We start from the raw sequence: 20624 nt of genomic DNA, 5'->3' as shown, positions 1-20624 counted from the left end.
GAATATGGTATTAGGTACATAGACGTCAATAGAGTAGCACCCCAGGCTCACGTGGAGGGTCGAGGCGTTATAGGTGGTATTAGAGCCTAGGTTTGCTAGGTTTTGCAGACTTTGATAACGGATGATTACCAAAGTATAGGTTGAGATAAGTTAAGGATAGGAAGGGGTAAGTTAGGTTGGGTTTTAGTATGGAAGCTTAGAGGCGGAGATTCATTGACGATCTTTTGTGTTTTTCTTGGAATGACAATTTTAGGAAAACCATGGTAAATCCATTTATGGTTTCATTTCTAGGTTAAGAGACTGGAGCCTAGAAATTTAGGTTGGGAATGTTAGGTTGGAAGAATATGTACGTAGTGTCAGCATTATGATTAGGGGTCGGTACCTTGGCAGTTTTGTAGCAAAAGTGTATAAATGATTCCTTTAACTGCAAACTCATATGTTTTAATTGTTAGTCATTACATACTTGCATCAACCATGATAAATGTGGAATTTCTAAGTCGGTTTCTATCCAATCTTCAAGATGAATTCTAGGGGGAAGGACGTCGTAGTTGGAGGAGATAATTATGTGGATACCTCCAGTGAAGATGACGTCGATGCCTCGGTAATGCTGCACAGTATAGCACGTCAGGCTAGGAAGGAAGCCCTAAGGGATTCCCGAGAGCAAGATTAGCTATTGGTGAATAGGGGTTGCATGTTCCAGCAGTTTACCCAAACGAATCCGCTGGCATTTTCAGGAGGAGTGAACCCAATTATAGCTGAAAATTGGGTTTAAGAGATGGAGGAGCCGTTAGGTGTGCTAGAGTGCACAGAGGAACAGAAGGTGAGGTTTTCCACCTTTAAGTTAGTGGGGGAAGCAAAGAGGTGGTGGAGGTTCGCCAAGAAGGTGGAGGAACAACGCCCAGGGTATGCATCTATTACCTAGAGCTGCTTTAGAGAGATTTTCTTCAGCAGATACTTCTTTGTTGCCACCCGAGAGGCGAAGGTAGAGGAGTTCCTGCATCTGACCCAGGGGCCTATGACTGTGCAACAGTATATGGTTAGGTTTGTGGAGCTATCTCGTTTCACTCTGCACATGGTCTTGGATGAGCTGAAGAAGGCTCGGATGTTTGAGAGAGGTCTAAGGTAGGAAATACGCTCGCAGGTGGTGGCGTTATTAACGCAGAGTTTTACTGAGCTAGTGGACAGGGTCAGTCATAGTGTGTAACAAGGTAATGAGAGACTACCTAGTGGAGATTCAACTATTCCTCTCAAGAATATTGATTGGTCAAGGGAGAAGGCCGCCTGCTAGTCTAATTGTCTTTGATATGCATGGATTCAACATTATTTTGGGGATGGATTGGCTAGCATCCCTCTACGTAAGTATAAACTGCTAGAGAAAGGAGGTAGTGTTCAAACCTCTAGAGGAGCAAGAGTTTAAATTTGTTGGATCGTGTGTGCGCTCTGCACCATAGATTCTTTTAGTGATTCAGGCAAAGAATTTACTTTGACGTGGCTGCTAGGGGTATTTTGCATTTGTGAAAGAAGCACTGAAGGAGGAACTCAAGTTGGAGGATATCCCGGTGATAAGGGATTTCTTAGATGTGTTTACTTAGGACTTACCGGTATTGCCTCCGGATCGTGAAATGGATTTTTCCATTGAGTTAACTCCAAGGACGACACCAATTTTCAAGGCTCCATACTGAATGGCTCTGGCTGAATTAAAGGAGCTAAGTAAGCAACTACAAGAACTTCTTGACAAGGGGTTCATCAGACCGAGTGTATCACCCTAGGGAGCGCCGATATTGTTCATAAACAAGAAGGATGGGTCGATGAGGATGTGCATCGACTGTAGGGAGATTAATAAGGTGATAGTGAAAAATAAGTACATGTTACCTCATATAGGCAATCTGTTTGACCAGCTGAAGGCCACTCAGGTTTTCTCTAAGATCAATCTACGATCCGGGTATCATCAGTTAAAGGTGAAATTAGAGGATATATCGAAGATAGCTTTTCGAACCCGGTATGACCATTACGAAGTTCTGGTTATACCGTTCGGTTTGACAAATGCGCCTGCAACATTCATGGATCTTATGAACAAGGTGTTCCACAAGTATCTAGATCGGTTCGTGGTGGTGTTCATTGATGACATCCTGGTTTATTCAAGGAGTTCTGCAAAGCATGAAGCTCATTTGAGGCTGGTTCTACAGGTACTCAGAGAGAAGAGGTAATTTGCTAAATTCAAGAAGTGCGAGTTCTAGCTAGAACAGGTTGCATTTCTAGGACATGCAGTGTCTAGGGAAGGAATCTCAGTGGACCCAAGCAACGTAGAGGCAGTAGTTGATTGGGCGAGACTGAATAACGTGCATGAGATTAGAAGTTTCTTAGGTCTAGTAAGGTACTATCGTCGGTTCATCAAGGGTTTCTCCAAACTGTCAAGTCCTTTGACACAGCTTACGAGAAAGAATAGTAGGTTTGAATGGACTAGTGAGTGTGAGTAGAGCTTCCAAGAATTGAAGCAGCGACTAGTCACAGCCCCAGTATTGACCATTCCATCAGGGGACTTCAATTTTAAAAATATCAGGAATCGATTTAAAGATACCCAGGACTCGATTTTGAAAATAACTGGCATTCAAGTTTGAAAATACTAGGACTCATTTTAAAGATTAAAAGAAATAAATTTTGAAAAGGACTCAATTAAAAATAACCTAGACTCAAATTTGAAATAAAATGAGACTCAATTTTGAAATAAACTGGACTTAATCAGATCCTTCCAATTCTTGGGATACAAAGCTAAATTCTTATTATGCAGGGTATTCTCAGAAAGGCCGGGTTAAAATTGGGGTGTTTACAACCCGCTTCCCTGCATCAATAATTTGTTTGATCAATTATAGGGGACACATATTTTCTCGAAGATAGATCTACGGTCTGGGTACCATCAGGTGAAGGTCAGGGTGGAAGATGATCTGAAGACAACATTAAGGACTCAGTATGGCCACTATAAATTCCTAGTTATGCCGTTTGGACTGACAAATGCTCCTTCAGTGTTTATGGATTTGATGAACAGGGTATTCCACCAATATTTAGATCAGTTTGTGTTAGTGTTCATTGACGACATACTAGTGTATTCAAAGAGCCCAGAGGAGCACGAGGAACATCTGAGGATAGTGCTTCAGGTGTTAAGAGAAAGAAAACTATATGCGGAATTCAAAAAGTGCGAGTTCTGGCTAGAGCAAATTACCTTCCTTAGACATGTGGTATCCAAGGGAAGTATTTTAGTGGATCCGAGCAAGATTGAGGCGGTAGTATACTGGGTACAACTGAAGAATGTGCAGGAGATCAGACGTTTCTTGGGATTGGCTGGGTACTACAACAGATTTGTTTAGGGTTTTTCTAAATTGTCGGGTTTGTTGACTAGATTGACCAAGAAAAGTGTGAAATTTGAGTTGTCTAATGAATATGAATGGTGTTTCCAAGAGTTGAAGCAATGACTCATCACTGCACCGGTTTTGACGATTTCTTTAGGAGAAGAGGGTTTCGTAATTTACAATGATGCATCACATAAAGGGCTCGGATGTGTTCTGATGCAACAGGGGAGAGTTATAGCATATGCCTCTCGATAGTTGAAGGAATATGAGAAGAATTACCCTACCCATGATTTGGAGTTAGCAGCAGTAGTTTATGCGTTGAAAATTTGGAGACACTATCTAAATGGGGGTAGGTGTGAGATTTTTACCAATCATAAGAGCCTAAAGTACTTCTTCACGTAGAAAGAATTAAACATGCAGCAGAGGAGAGGACTGGAGCTGATAAAGATTACGACTACACCATCAGTTACCACGCAGGAAAAGCTAATGTGGTGGCTGATGCTTTGAGCCAGAAATCAGTAGGTTCATCAGTATTTGCAGTGGTGATGCAGCATCTGATCCAGATGGACTTAGAAAGGCTTGGTGTGGAACTAGTAAAAGGTGATCACCAAGCATTTATTATCAGTCTTGTGCTGCAGCCGACCCTACAGGAAAGAATTAAAGCGGCTCATAGGGGTGATTCAGAGTTAGTAAAGCTTATGGTAAAAGTATAGGATGGTCTGGAGGTAGATTTCAATATCTCAAATGATAAAGCCTTGAGGTTCCATACCAAGTTATGTGTACCTGCTAACCCTAAGATTAAAAAAATTATTATGGAGGAAGCACACCGATCCATGTATACTGTACACCCTGGTAGCACTAAAATGTATAGGGATCTTTGGGAGTCTTTTTGGTGGAGCAATATGAAAAGAGAGTTTGCCGAGTTTGTAGCGCAGTGTTTGACATGCTAGCAGGTAAAAGTTGAGCATTAGAGACCAACAGGATCATTGCATCCACTCTACATCCCTGAGCGGAAATAGGAGCATATAGCGATAGTTTTTGTCACAGGATTACCGTCGGCATTACATAGACAGGACACCATTTGGGTAGTTGTAGATCGACTTATGAAGACTGCCCATTTCCTTCCTATCAGAATTAACTACTCCTTGAGCAGACTAGTGGATTTGTATATTCAGGAGATGGTTAGACTGCATGGCATGCTAGTGTTCATAGAATCGGACCGAGACCCACGGTTTACATCCCGCTTTTGGAGAAGTTTACAAGGAACCATGGGTTCTCAGTTATCATTCAGCACAGCATTTCATCCTCATACAGATGGGCAAACAGAGAGGATGATACAAATACTGGAGGATATGCTACGAGCTTATGTGCTAGACTTTGGAGGTAGTTGGATACAGTTTATACCACTAGTCGAGTTTGTTTATAACAATAGCTATCAGGCTAGCATTGGGATGGCACCATATGAGGCGTTATATGGCAGGAGGTGTCGATCCCCGTTATATTGGGATAAGATTGGGGAAAGATAGATTTGGGGCCAGAGCTTATATAGCAGACTCAAGATAAAGTCAAACTCATCAGAGACAGTATCAGAATAGCACAGAGTCGGCAAAAAAGCTATGTAGATACTCGCCAATGAGAGTTAGAGTTTGACGTAGGGAATCATATGTTTATAAAGGTGGCACCTTTGAAAGGAGTTATGAGATTTGGGGGGAAGGGTATACTGAGCCCTAGGTACATTGGACCATTCGAGATTCTTAAAAGAGTGGATCCAGTTGCCTACAGGTTGGCGTTACCACCAGATTTGACTAGAATCCATGACATATTTCACGTTTCCATGTTGAGGAAATATGTCCCAGATCCCTCCCATGTGATCAGTTATGAGGCACTAGAGATTGATAATGCCTTATTTTATGAAGAGATGTCACTGCAGATTTTAGATTGGAAAGAACAAGAGTTGCGTACAAAGAGGATTCCACTGGTAAAAGTGTTATGGCGCAGTCATGCAGTAGAGGAAGCTTCCTGGGAATTAGAGGAAAAGATGCGCCAAAAATATCCACATCTCTTCAGTGGAGTTTAGAGTTGTACCAGTCAAAGTAAAAGAAAATATTAAGGTATATATGTTGATTTGTATAGTGTAATGTAGGATAGATAGCGTTTTTGGTTTTAGGATAAGAATGGTTTCGGAAGAATTTTGTTTGGGTTATTGTAATCCCCCAGGACCGTAAATGTAATATTACGGTATTCCTATGCCATAAGTGAGGGTAATTAATAAAATTGGGATGTTTCCTATGAGGATGAAAAGATGATGAGTACCAATTTCGATGACGAAATTTTATAAGGAGGGGAGAATGTAGAGACCCAAAAAAATTAAATGAATGAAAGTACTAAAATAAAAGAAATGAAAGAGAGGGAAAAGGAAAAAAGGGGATCAACAGGGATTCGTCGATGAACCCAAAGTTCTCGTCGACGAATGTCCCTCTAGGTCTCGTCGATGAAGTACACGTGTCTCATCGACGAGAAGATACTGAAAGTCAGGAAAAATTAAGATAATTTCAGGTTCATCGACAAACTAGCCTCCTCGTCAATGAAGTGCCTTCGTGGGCTCGTTGACGAATCACTTGAACTCTTCGACAAACGTCGGCCTATAAATAGTGAAACCCTCATTTTCAGCGAGTATTTTCTCTCTCCTTTCGCTCTCTTTCTCTAAACCTACGGTTTTCTCTCTCTCTCTCTCTCTCTCTCTCTCTCTCTCTCTCTCTCTCTCTCTCTCTCTCTCTCTCCAATTTCGGCTCCATTATAACCTGGATTAACGATCGAGAACCGCCACGAGGTTCATGGGAAGATTCTCTACAACTTTGCTGGAGCAGATTTTCAATTTGGAGTTCCGGGGCACCATTCCAAAATCAGGGTAAGTAAGTTATTTTAGGATTTTATGGGCTATTTGAAGTATTCAGAACCTAAGAAATGTTAAATAAGAATTATTTTGGGAGATGAGTTGTTTAATCTAGGAAAAATGTGATTTTTAGGATTTTGAGCTGCAAACGCTAGGGAGCATAGGATTTAGGGTGTTAGTGGACCTCTCAGTAAGTCAAGTAAAGGGAATAAATTATAGCAATTATTTTGAGAATTATTGGTTGAATTAGTATGTGAAAATGTGAGTATGATATTTTGCCTGAAATTATTATGATACTAATATCAAATAAAATTGTGTGGCATATGATTTATTCTGGAAACGTGTTTGAAATTGGGTGTGTGTTTTGCACTGAGAATAATAAGCCTATGATATATTTATTGAAAGGTTTTATGTAGAAATGAAGATAATGGAAACTAGTTATGTTTTACATACTGAACTGGGATAATGTAAGATTGGAAACATGGAAAATGTTAAAAAGTGGAATACATAACTGCTTTATTAAGAAGTGTTGAAATACATGAAATGTGATATATAACATTATGAGATGAGATGTGAATATTGGAATATGAATATGAAAATGTGAATACTGTAATGTGGATGTTGAAATATGAATACTGGATATATGAAAATTGCAATGAGAATACTGCAATGTGAATACTGAAATGAGAATATGAAAATGTGAACATTGCAATGTGAATATTGCAATTGTGAAAGTTGAAATGTGAATACTGGAATGTGAATATGGATATGTGAATATTGCAATGTGAATGCTGAAATATGAATACTGATATGTGAATACGAAATGTGAATAATGAAATGTGGAAATGATAACCTTGATGGACGATTGTTGATATAGAGCATGGTACCTTTGCTAGAGAGGTGTTAGTGCAACCACACGGTCTTGTGGAGAGTATGGCGTGATAGTCGATTGGGCCTTCGGAGAGACATTGACCACCCTTGGGTCTGGACTAGGCTGCGGTAGGCCAGTTGTACTACAGACAGACAGGGAGTGATTTCTTATTTTGATCTAACCGGGTCGACCAACCACGGTTTAGATCTAGCCTTCAGGCCGCACAATCTCAACTATGGGGGGAAGCATGGCGTGGAGAATATCCTCGGGGCAGCCATGAGTTACAGACGACACATAGATTGGTTACAGTGGACACTCATGAGCTAGAGGTGAAATGGAAATGAAAGAGCAAAGAAAGAGTGTGAGTTTAATAAAATGAATAAATAAGGCGAAGTAAAACTCTCCGCCTAAGGGCTTACTGAGTAAGGTGAGTGCTCTGATAAGTATTAGTTGTAGTCATACCCGAGTTAGTCGGGCAGGATTACAAACGATATTAGAGCAAAGGGCAACTACATGTATGACCGTGTAATCTCCCCTATCCTCGAGAACTTTCGCTGATAAATATGGGTTACATGTGAATGAGATGAAAAATGAAAATAAAGCTTATAAAAGCTTGTGTTTTATATCTATATGATTATGAGAATAATTGGTATATTTTCTCAGATGGTATTATCACTAAAATGAATATATATATATATATATATATATATATATATATATATTATGATATAATGAAACTCATATTGTCACACACTGTAAATAATTATTGAGATGTGTCTCACCCAAATATCTAAATATTTTAGGGAGTCGTGACAGACCAGGAGATAGAGCTCTGAGATAGAGAGGAATCGGTACCCTGATAGACAGGGTGAGTGTTTTGACATAGGGATGTATGTTTCCCCTAGAGTTTTATGGATGGTTAGAACTCTGGTTATTTGTATTCTGAATGGTTTATAAATATTGACTTCCGCTGTTAGGGCTATTTGTATGACTGTTTACTCGACACCCACTTCGGGTCAGGTTATGTTGATATGGTATCAAAGTTGAAACGTGGCAAGTGTTGGATTAATATTTATTACTTACTAGAAAAAGAAATGGTATGAAAGGTGCCACATTCCCAACAATAACCATTGAGATCAACTAGTTCACTCCTCTGAAATGTATTATTTGGCTTTATGTTAAAATTTTTATGTTGAAAGGTCCACCCCCACTCTTTATCCAATCTTCTACATGTGTTATTCTTACCATACTACAAATATGTTCAATTTTTTATTTTATTTTTTAAAACTACACCACTTATCCACCTTACCACTCTCAATTCTAAGTGGGCCAATATTCTAATCCCATATATACCTATCCCTTATTTGATTTTCGAAATGAAATTCAAGTAGAAAAGGAATCTGATGGGGATCAACATGCCTTACCCCTTTTTTTTGCAGATAGGGCAACACGTGAATAACCTCCCAATGCCCACTCCTTTACCAACATGGTAACATGTGGACAACCTCCAAATGTTTACTATCATTAAATTTTATTTTGTAGGTTCACATGGGATGATTTGGAGACTTTCGATTTGAAGACTTTTGATTATTATGTTCATTTTATATTGTGTTTGGATATGTTATTTCAAGAATGTGAGGTGCTTGAAGACCCCCAAGTGAAGTATGGAAGCAAAATCCAACTCAAGACTCATATGGGCCCCCACATGGTCTTGTGGGCCCCACATGATTCCAATGGGCTCACATGGATTTGAATTCCCATTGATTTATGCCTTTTTATTTAATTTGTAATATTGCAAGACAACCAAGCTTGCATATGTGTGAGTTTTGTAAGTTGTGTTAGTCTTTAATGTGCTAGGATTTACTGAGCATTTACTTTTCTTGTCTCTCATACTTATGTGGGAATTGTTAGTTGTTTTTTATCTTGTCCCCCATACTAGCTTAGTAAGTTAATGTCTTGTCTCCCCCTCCCCCTTGCTAAGTCCATATATGTCTTGTATCATTGTAAGAAAAAAGTTAAAAGCTGATATTGAATTGAAAGAATTTCTTTACTAAAGCCTGTGTAGCTATGTCCAATCATTTTGATTGTGTAGTGTGAAAGAATGCATTCTCTTCGGAGATCAAGTGGTGAGAGACCACTACCTATCCAGCGATTCCATCTCCATTTCTTCCCCACCCTCACCCTCACGGCCTCCCATCTAACACCCACACAGCAACCACCAAAATACATCCATACGACCACTCTTCCCTTATTCCATTGCTGCGTTCATCTCGATATTTCAACGCTTGTTCAAAGGACCTACGGTATGATCTGACTACATGTGGAACAACATCAAGGTCATCCAAACAAATCTATTGGTAATCTCAGTACTTGTGTTTGAATCCTTACTATATTTTGTGAACCCTTGCTAATATATTAAAATCACGTCTTTGAATAATCCTTTTGAATCCATAAGATTGTAACATTGGTGCTTGCGCTTAAATCAATTAGATGAATATTAGTTTGCTAACATAAAACTTATATTCTTGAATCTTTGAATAACAATTTTTCAGCATATAACTTGATTTCTTTGTGAAATAATTAATTAGGACTTAATTGCTAAACAAGTCATACATCTTTTCAAAATCCTTAAAAATGTAAAATATTGCATAACTTATGGTATTTATGATTAGTTAATTGAATTCTTAATATAAACTATTTTGAGTGTATGTGCTTGTGTGAAGGTTGAACATTAGGATTAGGTCGATCCATCCCCTACATCAAATCAAAGAAAGAATGGAATTACTTTTGGAGAGTAATTCTTGTGTTTAGTTAGTAACATGGAATGACTATAAGGATCCCAATTTTGTTTCATTCTAATATTTGATATTCTTCAATAACTTTTATAACAGAATGAAAAGTAAGTCATTTTTTTATATTGTCTCTAAGCATAAATATTTAATTTTAATTTTATTTGATAATAATGATTATTAATAATGTTATTATTATTTTTAATTGTTGTTATGGTTAATTTTATTAATTTATATAATTTAGTATCCTTAAAATAATAATTATTATTCTTTCCTTTATTATTATTGTCCTTGGTGTTATTATTTTTTCTATAATGATAAATATTATTTTTTAATAATTATTAGTTTTTATTATTTTTATAATAATTATTATGCATAAAATAATAATTATTATTTTTGGTTATTTTTTATTGCAATAGATAATATTGTTATTGCAATTATTATTAGTTGTTATTATTTTTATAATAATAATATTTGTTTTTTTTTTATTAGTTTTTATTATTTTTTATAATAGTGATTATTATTAGAGTAATTATTACTTTTTATTGTTGTTATTATTATTATTTTATTATTTTTAAAAATTAGCATCCTTAAAATAATATTATTATTGCCTTTTTATATTATTATTGTTCTTGTTGTTAATATTTTTTATAATAATCATTATTATTGTTATTACAATTATTTTAGCTATTATTATTTTTATAATAATAAATATTATTGTTATTGCAATTATTATTAGTTCTTATTATTTTATTATAATAGTAATAATATTAAATTAATATTACTCCTACATGTTGATTTTTGTAATATTTTTTTAATTATAAACTGTGTTTGATTCATGAAGATCAATTCTAGCTAAAATTTCATTCTTCAATCAAGCCACTATCATTGACAATTTCATTTTGAACATTCCTAAATAAGTTCATCCATCCCTCACACAAGAAGATTAGTGCTTAAAGCAAACTCTTAATGCTCTCTACCTATAAAGTCTATTATACATTTTGTAGTGACATCTGTATAATTTGATATTTTAAGACTTTCCTATGGTACCTTATCTAAGTTTTCTCTATCTCAACAGAAATTATATAGGTCCTCTTTTGATTCTAAATGTTTTAGTAATCTTCTTAATAGATATATAACTCTTCAATTTTACTCTTACAATCTTATTTTTGCTATAATAATAATATGCCTCATGAAGCGAAGTGAAATGGTTTTAGGCATGTTGAGATGATCTTAAAGACTCTCGCCTAAGATGACTGGCTTGCACAGTTATGCACAAACTTCTTCAATTTCTTTTTGTCCTTGCAAGTTAAGGATTTAAATTTATTTATGAAGTTTCAGGTGGAATAAAATTTCAATCAAAACTTTGGGAACTAGACAGAATCCGTAATTTTTTACATATTTTGCATCATTTGCTTTAACATGTAACAAAAACAATAAACATAGTCTAATCATATTTTTGTAAGCTTAGATTTTATACTTTAAATTTGAATTCATGTGAACTAATTAAAAATGCAAAATTACATTGAATTCAATCAATATGCAAACAAAAACAAATCTAAAGTTTAAATTTTATATTTTAAAACGCTACTTTAATTTTATCAAAAATTTAACATTACTAATATTTTTAAAAAATAGAAAAACTTTAATATACTAAATGTAGTTGTAATACAAAACTTGCGAGTACATCCATGCTTATTCTGCACTCCCCTCTTAAGTTCTTCATTCAATTAAAAACTAAAAACAAAGAAAGTCTAATTTGGAACCCTGTTTGCAAGGTAAGCAACACACCCACAAACCTCTTCCATATTTTATCATGGTAAAACCCATAAATAAGGAAAGATGACACTAAGCTTGCTGACTAATAATAGAAACTTGCATTAAGAGCGAACCGCTTTCATTGGATTGTGAAATAAAATCATGCAACAAATCCACTTTTAACTTTGGATAACTCTCATAGTTGGCGTTCACTCTTATGCGCACCTCATTTAAAGACGATGATAAAATGACTTCGGACACCATCTCAAATATGAACAAAACCAGTGCAAACAAATTCAACAATTATTATTATTATTATTATTATTATTTAGGGCAAAACAATATTGTACAATTTCTAAGTGTGACACCCCCCCCTCCCCCACTAGTCTTGAAATAAATTGGGGGCTAATTTAGACAAAACTGGTGGGAAGGCATATATCTACACACACGAGTCCACCATCTAACCCATCATACCATTCACATTCACATTCACATTTACCAGGCAGCAACCTCAGGAGCCCAGGGGATACTCCATTCAAATAAATTGTTCTGATCTGTGGCTCTACTCTTCGCAGTTATGCCAGTTCAGAAAGAAAGGCTTCTTCATATTCAATCACATTTTTCTCTTCACTTGCTTACCTCCTGAGGCCGTCCCTGTTGAAGAGAGGATGCCTCAAGGCCTCCCGAGCTGTCAGCCTGTCCGCAGGATCATATCTAAGGAGTCCCTGCAATAGATGTATCACGTCTCCTGCTGAATGGTCTACGTGCTGCATTATTAGGTTCTGCAAATATGCAAGGGGGAAAAAAAAACCAAAAGAAATAAGCCATCATATCATATACAGGTAACTAAATATTAGCACACTCGCACACTAGGTTTCAGACGCTTATGGTACTGCTTCAGCTGGCTTCAACAGGTAGAGCTAACTAAAATAAGCCAATAATTTTATGGAGTGGTTTCCATTTGCCTTCGGAAAAAATTAATTTTAATTTTTGTCACCAGACAATTTTAAACTTTATATTGTTTACCACAATTTTGGTTCTGCAAGGACGCATCTAGTCAGTCAAATGGAAACCCACATAAAACAAGTTTCACAGTAACTAATAGCAAATAATGTTTAATTTAGCATCTATTAACCTGGAGGCGGGGCAACTTCAGGACAGCTTTGATACTCTCTCTTGACGCTGCACCCTCCGGCCAATCCAATCTACCCCTTCTAACATACTTCTCTGCATGTCGACTGAGGAAAACAGACAAAACAGTTGGTGCAATTGCACATCACCACTCAAATAATCCTTCTTTACAATGCTCAATTAAAAGACATACTCTATTCTCTTCAACATATGCTGTGGCAGTGAACCCAGTACCCGCTCCATCATTGCAAGATGCTCCAAGTTCTCATGAGTTTGAAACAATGCTTCTCCCTGGACAAAGGACAGGTTATTTGGATAAGATATTCCAAATCCTTCTCATCTTGTGAAGAACACCAGCAATTGACAAACCTACCGAGCACAACTCCACTAAGATGCACCCAATGCTCCATATATCACACGGATAACTCCATCCAAGTCCTGCCAGATCAAATGAAGTGAATATTTCTATTCTAATACAAAAATAAAGGCTGCAAGGATCAATAACATATGTTTACATACCAAGAATAACCTCTGGAGCACGATAATGGCGTGTTGACACAATGTAGTTCTGATCTTGACGTTCATAAGTAGTGCTCCCAAAATCAATAACCTTAATAGCACTTGATTTTGGCACTCTCTTAAAATAGGAACCATCCTTGGGAGATCGCGATGAAACCTGAAATTGGAAAACAAAAAAATTAAGCCTATACAAGGATTTCTAAGCCAGACAATAAACAAATGGCATAAAACAACAAAATTAAAAAAGATACCTTGTACTCTGGAACCTTAATGTACTCGGGAGACACTAGGAGAATGTTCTCAGGCTTCAAATCGGTGTGTATGAGGTGTAAATCATGCATAACTGCCAAATTCATAAAAGTAACAACTAAGCATGCAAAATGGTAGAGCAATTTAAACTGATTTAGTATAAATTTAAATAAACTAAAGCCAGATCACAGCCACCATCCATCTTGCACGCATAAACACAACACAAACACACATTTCCCTACTTGCCTCTCAAAAATCCCCCCCCCCCACCTCACACAAAAAATTATAGAACCACCGCCAAACACCCAGGGTCCCCCCCTGCACATGCACATGTGCATGTGCATGACTAATATATACAAGGAACAAAAGGAAAAACCAAATATATTATACACAAATTGAAACGACCATATAGCATTTACCCTCACAAAAAGGGAACTGAGAATAAAAAAGAAAAAAAAAAGTGCAACATATTTAATAGCAAGAGAAACCAGCATAAGTAATTACTACACACATGCTACACATTCCAATAGTTGTCTGCCAATCTCACGGACAAGGTCAATGGGAAATGAGCGATAATTGTTTTTCCGTAGAAAATCGTATAAGCTTGGTCCAAGCTTCTCAAAAACCTGTTGAAACCATTTGAATTCATCCAGTCTTAACCCCCCAAATATGTGTGAAATTGGGGAAATCAATCTATCACAAATTAATCATATACTTACAATACAGATATGATTACGATAGTCAAACCAGTTCCGTATTTGCACACAACTGCAAGGAATAAACCCATTTAACCATTGACACAAAGCTTTTAGAATCCTATCGGACTGCTAATAATGGTACACAAGGGAGCCAAACCAAGAGTAATACGCACCGATTGCCACCTTTGTCATGTTTTCCAAGCTGCTGTAAAACTTCAATTTCTATCATTGCAGCTTCACGATACTTCTTGATACCACGGACTATTTTGATGGCAACCATTTCCTTCCTTTCTCTGTCCCAGCATTCAAGAACCTGGCCAAACGTGCCTGTAAAAGAGGGAATGTCATCAAGAATGTGTGATGCGACATATGTACTAGTAGAATACTAAATGAGGAATGACAAATTAAGACTTCATGAAGACTTACCTTCACCCATCTTGCTGTGGATTTTATCTGCACCAACACAAACCAAGGGATAAATAATCAGAAAAAGTCACACACACAAGCAGACACATGCACTCCAACCATGACAGTTTTATTGAACAAAAAAAAAGTTTAAAAAAGATTTTATTATCACATGAAACAAAATGGTTTTAACCATTAGGAAAACCAACTTACACCCCCATAAAACTGTGTAGCCAACCTAAATACCCCTAAAACGAAGCGTACTTTAAATTCACATGACCCTACAAATAGAGGCATGCTGATGTTCCAACAAGATGACTAATGAAATAAACAAATACCCTAAAACTAAAATAATTTTACGTTCACATGACGCTACAAGTAGGGACATGGTGATGGTCCAACAAGCCGACTAATGAAATAAACATTAACACAAGCAATAAACATAAATTGTTTTAATGTGGTGAAGTGTAATTACAGCGAGAAGTTAAATTTTCTCCAACCGCAAACATGTAATGTCCATCTTTGTCATCATCTCGCCATGGAGGGGAACCATTTCGAGCCACTCCTTTTACAAAAAGAGAACTAGTAGAATGGTCTGAGGGTGCAGTTGAAGATGCAAGGCTTGTCACATTCCCAACCTCTTGGCCACACAACATCCCTAGCTGAGCCTACACACAGCCATCCATTCATGTTCCAACTAAACATTAAAACTTAAAATTCCATACCTCCCCAGATATCTCATCTCGTGGCCTTTCAAACAACCATGCAAGAATTATTAACATCTCAAAAATAGATAACGAAAACAAGAAAGTATAAAAGGAAAAGATAAAAAAAAACATGTCAGATTACTAGATGGGAATAAAAGATAAAATGATGAATTTTTAAAAACATAAGATAAATTATTACTCGAAAACTGTAGATCTACAGCATCTAATACTTTAATACAAGAATTTTCAATAAAAACCCAGGTATCTAGCATAGACAGATCCACAAGCCTAGCAATATATTCTGCTCAAAACAGTAGAGAAACAACTAGGATGAACTTTTTAGGAAAAATCAAGGAAATGGGATGTCTAGCTTCTCCCTGACCTGATCTTTGAAAGGGAGATCTGGTTCAGAGAGGAGTGCAGATTTTTTTCTACAACAGCTTTAAATACAGAATCTTCATCGTCTAAAATCGATCAAGCATAAAGAATTTATATTCACAGAAGATTTTTCCAAAAATATGTAACAGAAACGAAATCGAGTATTAAAAATTTACGTTCGACAAAAACTACTCTTTTAAACAAAAAAACTTGTCGCTGGGAAAAAATACCACAAAATTTCTTAACCTCCAACAAAGCATAAATATTCCACAAATCAAGTAAATAACACAACAAAATGAAAAAAAATTAAAAAAAATAATAACAATTAAAAAAAACCTACAAACGAAAACATGTATAATGTTTTAGATCCAAATGATTAAAAAAATCTGCAAATCCATCATTAATCCATTGTGATTTCATTAAGCATAGAAGATCGGACCATACCTGATCCAATTTACACCTAATTTAAAGAAGCCTCACCAGATCTAGCAAAACAAAAACAAATAACAAAAAAAAAATCGAATAAATTAGACAGCAATGAAACAGATCTATACCTTGGGAAGCAGAGGAACGTCCCAACCCAAACGCTGCCTCTTTCTTGGCCGCCTGTCCATGTGAGTATGAGGAAATTCGATAACGCGTTCCATTTCCATTGTCGCAGAGAGAGATCACGAAAGAAAAGTTTGATGAACAACAATCCAAGGAGGAGAAGAAGTTGATAGGAGCAACAACAAATGTGCGGAAACCCTAGCCCTATCTCAATGTAAGGAGGCGTAGGGCGGTGAGGTCGAAATCTGTCCGTCCACGTGTATCGATCCTAACCGTAGTTTGATCGAATAGTCTTAACTATAGTTAGAAATAATGCCTCTGGTAACCGAGGTTAGGTTAGGGTTTCGTAACCGCGCTGGGGAGCTTATCGTAAAGCGCGCGTCCTAACGCGCCGGGCGAGAAATGATCAAGCGTGCTCTAGCACAATTACCGGAGATAGGTTCGAGCATTTGATTAGATGATTTTGTTTGACCCTTGACCAGGAAAGTTCTGATTTTACGTGGCGCAAGATGATTTGGTCGAATTAGAATCCAAAGATGAGTGAACATGCGATAGTCGCGTCCTTCGTGTGAAAAGGACTTTTGAGGTCGAATCCGATGGACGAAAAGGAATAAAAATAATAAAACACATTTATTTATTTATTTTTATTTTTAATATGGTAAATAGGAGCAAATAATTTAATTAAAACCGAATTAATCAAGTAAATTTGGTTAGTTTGGTTTGGTTAAAAATTTATTCGCTTCAGTTTGAATTTTATTTCATTGAATTTCGATTTTTCAATTTTTGGTTTGATTTTTCGGTTATATCCGATTAACAATAGTATAAATTAATAATTATATATTTTATATATATTAAAATAATTTATATATTATATTTTTTACATATTATATATTAAAATTTTGAAATGTGTCACATATATCATTTTTTATTTATATATATTAAAATATTAAATCAATTAAAATCAGTTAACTGATTTAATCAAAATTCGGTTTAATTGGTTTTAAGTTTGGTAAATATGAAATTTTAATTTGGTTCGATTCGGTTAATGAAATTTTTTGACTAAAAAATTTCACTTAATTTAGTTAATTAACCAAATTAACTATATCGACCGAATGCTCACCCCTAATGGTAAACACATTGGTTTAATTTTTAATTTATATTATCAAATTTTAATTGTTGTTATAGTTATTTAAAAGTAAGAGACAATTGATATAATGTTTGAAAATTATGAAAATAAAAATTTTGTTGTAAAACATTTGTATTTATGTAGATGACTATCTAGATAATAGATTACAACCTTTAGTATGCCCACATAATGGTTCATTATGTGGTTAACCTTTGGATGCTAATGTATTTGCTTATCTAAGGGCATGTTTTACAACAAAATGAGATATAAGATGATTAGTAACATCTAGTTTCTAAAGAACTAGACTGTTGAATTTCTATAATTTCAAATTTTTTTTCCACTTTTTATTTCATTTACAACACATTATCAGGACCATCAAGTCTCTAAAGGTATAACAAGTTTCGTTGGTATTATTCTAATGTAAAAATCTTGTTTCCTTTAACATTTGTCATTTATATAACTTTAGTTTTTCGTCAAATTATATTTATATGTTAATTATATCTCTTATATTGAGTACATGTCCTTAAATGTTTTTATGTTGGGATATATGTGAGAATACATTTCCATTTAATATTTACCTAACTTTGAATTTTTATTTGTTTTCAAAGTGACTTTATGATATCAAATCTCACAAAATTTGAATTCGTTGCCCTTGATATTTCTGGAAGAAATTATCTGTCATGAGTACTTGATACTGAGATTCACCTTAATGTTATGAATCTTGGAAGTACAATTGAAGAAGGAAATTAAGCATCCCTGAGGATCGCACAAAGGCAATGATTTTCCTTCTACACCATTTATACAACAAATTGAAAATTGAGTACCTTACTATTAAGGATTCATTAGTCATTTGGAATAACTTGAAGGAGAGATATAAACACCAAAAAGTGATAATTCTTCCAAAAACTCGATATGATTGGATACATTTACGATTGTAAGATTTTAAAATTATAAATGAATATAATTCAGCCTTATTCAAAATTAGCTCTCAATTGAAGTTATGTGAAGAAAAAATTATCGATGATGATATATTAGAAAAAACATATTAGACTTTTTATGCCTCAAATGTGCTCTTACAACAGCAATATCAAGACCGTAGATTTACAAAATATTTTGAGTTAATTTCTTGTTTTCTTGTGGCTGAATAAAAGAAAGAGATTTGTTGAAAAACCATCAATTTTGTCCAACTGGCTCAACAACATTCCCTAAAATGAATATGGTTTTTTTCACAAAGTCGTGGACGAGGTCATGGTGGTAAAAGGGGTCTTGGTAGGAAAAAATTGTTGAACCCATGATGATCATCCTTCAAAGTTTGAAAGCAAAGGTGTTGAAAAGACTCAAAGGAAATGGGTAAAGAATAAAGAAACTTTGAACAAAATAACAAAGTGCAAAATAATAACAATATTTATTATATGTGTGGAACAAAAAGTCATTGGTCTCGAATATGTTGCACTCCTAAACACCTAATTAATCTTTACAAGGTATCATTAAAAGAAAAAGAGAAAAATGTTAAAGTGAATTTGTCTGAACCCATTGATGCTAAGTATGAGTTTCCTTTGGATGTTGATTTTGATGTTTCTAATTTTTTTTTTTAGGATTATAATGGTAAAATTGATCATTTGATTGAGAATGGAAATGTCTATTATTAAACTATCTTCATATTTATGTTATTTTGAAAAAAATAATTTTTGCAATTTTTAAAAGTTTTACATATAATATGCTTGGTAATATTTTGTTATCTTTCCTAATTCTTAAATTTTACTTTTCATTTATTAGATCGTGCAAAATAAACTTGATAAAATGGATGATGACATGTGTTTGGTGGACAGTGGCACAACTCACACAGCTCTTCGTATTAAAAAAATATTTCTTACAATTAACATTAGCTGAAATTAATGTTAATACAATATTTGGCTTTATAAATGTAATAGATGGCTCTAGAAGAGTTCACATTATGTTTTCAAATGGGACAAAATTGTATATTGATGATGCGTTGTATTTTTTGTAAATCCCGAAGAAATCTATTAAGTTTTAAAAATATACGTCGCAATGAATATCATGTTGAAACCAAAAATTAAGGAGATATGAAATATCTTTTTATTACATTTACAGTTTCAAACCAGAGGATCATATTAGAAAAATTTTCAAGTTTTTCATCTGGCCTATATTTCACAAAAATAAAGATGGTTGAATCAAATTTTATACACCAGAAGTACTACGAGCCTAGAAGTTTTATACTTTGGCATGATCATCTTGGCCATCCTGGTTCAACTATGATGCGACAAATCATTGAAAATATACATGGACATCCATTAAAGGATTAGAAAGTTCTTTTACCTAGTGATTATTTTTATACTTCTTGTGCTCAAGGAAAATTGTTGACCTTATAGGTCATATCCCGTTCTGATTATGGCAAATACTCTGATATTTAATGGTTGATGAGTTTATGCGTAAGATCAATTGGTTCATATGGTGCATATGGACGTGAAAGACATTGGAGACCCAAAATATTTATTTGTAGTATTTCAATTAAGTTTTATTTGGGTCTACAATATTTAAATTCTAATGGTCTATAATAATTAATGCATTGTAAGCATGATAGGACTCAAAGACCTTAGACTAACCATAGGTCCAAATATATTGCATGTAAAGCCCCCACATATCTTAGAAATAATTATCATGAAGAATAGAGGTGATTTCAAAAGAAAAAAAATGACTTAAATTGAAAATTTTATATGGTAGGTCAACCAAACCAAAATACACTAAGCACTTTGGTCGACTGAACCTCTCCAGGGTAAAAAAGTTTACCAATTGGTCGACCATTTTAAAAATGAACTGCAACGCCCTGGTCGATTCGAATTGGCATGTGGGAAATCCCAATGTCCTGATCGACCGAATTCACAGTTGTAAAATGGCTTGGTTAACCAAATCTCGGAGGTTCTGAAATCGCCTCAAGTTTGGTTGACCATCTCCTCAGTTCAAAAACACCCTAGTCGACCGAACTGGGCAACTTGGTCGACCGAACCTCAAAAGTGGTCAACCGACCCTCTCGAGTTGTCCAAATTTTACTGAGGTTAAATTGGGTTGTTTTTAATTGAACTCACTTAATCTTTTTCCAAAATACCCAGTGTGTCCCCAACGACCATAATTCTTCCCAACTCTATAAATACTTCCTCATTTGCAAAATTAAGACAATATTAGGGTTTT

General features: G+C 35.2%; 1 protein-coding gene across 3 annotated transcripts; it reads right to left on the bottom strand.

Annotated features, from left to right (window-relative positions):
- Window positions 1-11940: 11940 nt before the first annotated feature.
- LOC131145535 (serine/threonine-protein kinase AFC2) lies at window positions 11941-16480 on the bottom strand. 3 transcript variants are annotated; one of them, XM_058094676.1, is made up of 12 exons: window positions 16297-16480; window positions 15133-15325; window positions 14679-14705; window positions 14426-14579; window positions 14274-14322; window positions 14066-14180; window positions 13557-13648; window positions 13306-13462; window positions 13160-13224; window positions 12980-13077; window positions 12791-12893; window positions 11941-12437 (listed from the first exon to the last, which is right to left on the bottom strand). In XM_058094676.1, exons 1-12 carry the CDS (start codon window positions 16393-16395, stop codon window positions 12291-12293), a joined length of 1299 nt encoding a protein of 432 aa, XP_057950659.1. In that variant the 5' UTR covers window positions 16396-16480; the 3' UTR covers window positions 11941-12290. The 3 variants fall into 3 exon arrangements, with proteins under 3 accessions (XP_057950659.1, XP_057950660.1, XP_057950661.1); XM_058094677.1 differs by lacking the exon at window positions 15133-15325 and having other exon boundaries at window positions 16297-16474; XM_058094678.1 differs by lacking the exons at window positions 14066-14180; window positions 14274-14322; window positions 14679-14705; window positions 15133-15325; window positions 16297-16480 and having other exon boundaries at window positions 14426-14576.
- Between the last annotated feature and the right edge of the window lie 4144 nt (window positions 16481-20624).

This window comes from Malania oleifera, chromosome 13, assembly GCF_029873635.1.
Source record: "Malania oleifera isolate guangnan ecotype guangnan chromosome 13, ASM2987363v1, whole genome shotgun sequence".
NCBI classification, from domain to species: Eukaryota; Viridiplantae; Streptophyta; class Magnoliopsida; order Santalales; family Ximeniaceae; genus Malania; species Malania oleifera.
This window is presented reverse-complemented; position numbering and strand designations above follow the sequence as displayed.

Coding starts and splice junctions, on each gene's coding strand:
- LOC131145535 (XM_058094676.1), bottom strand. CDS start 16,395: ATGGAAATGGAACGCGTTATCGAATTTCCTCATACTCACATGGACAGG. Junction 13,225..13,305: donor TGCTCCAGAGGTTATTCTTG/GTATGTAAACAT, acceptor TTGATCTGGCAG/GACTTGGATGGAGTTATCCG. Junction 12,438..12,790: donor TGAAGTTGCCCCGCCTCCAG/GTTAATAGATGC, acceptor GCATATTTGCAG/AACCTAATAATGCAGCACGT.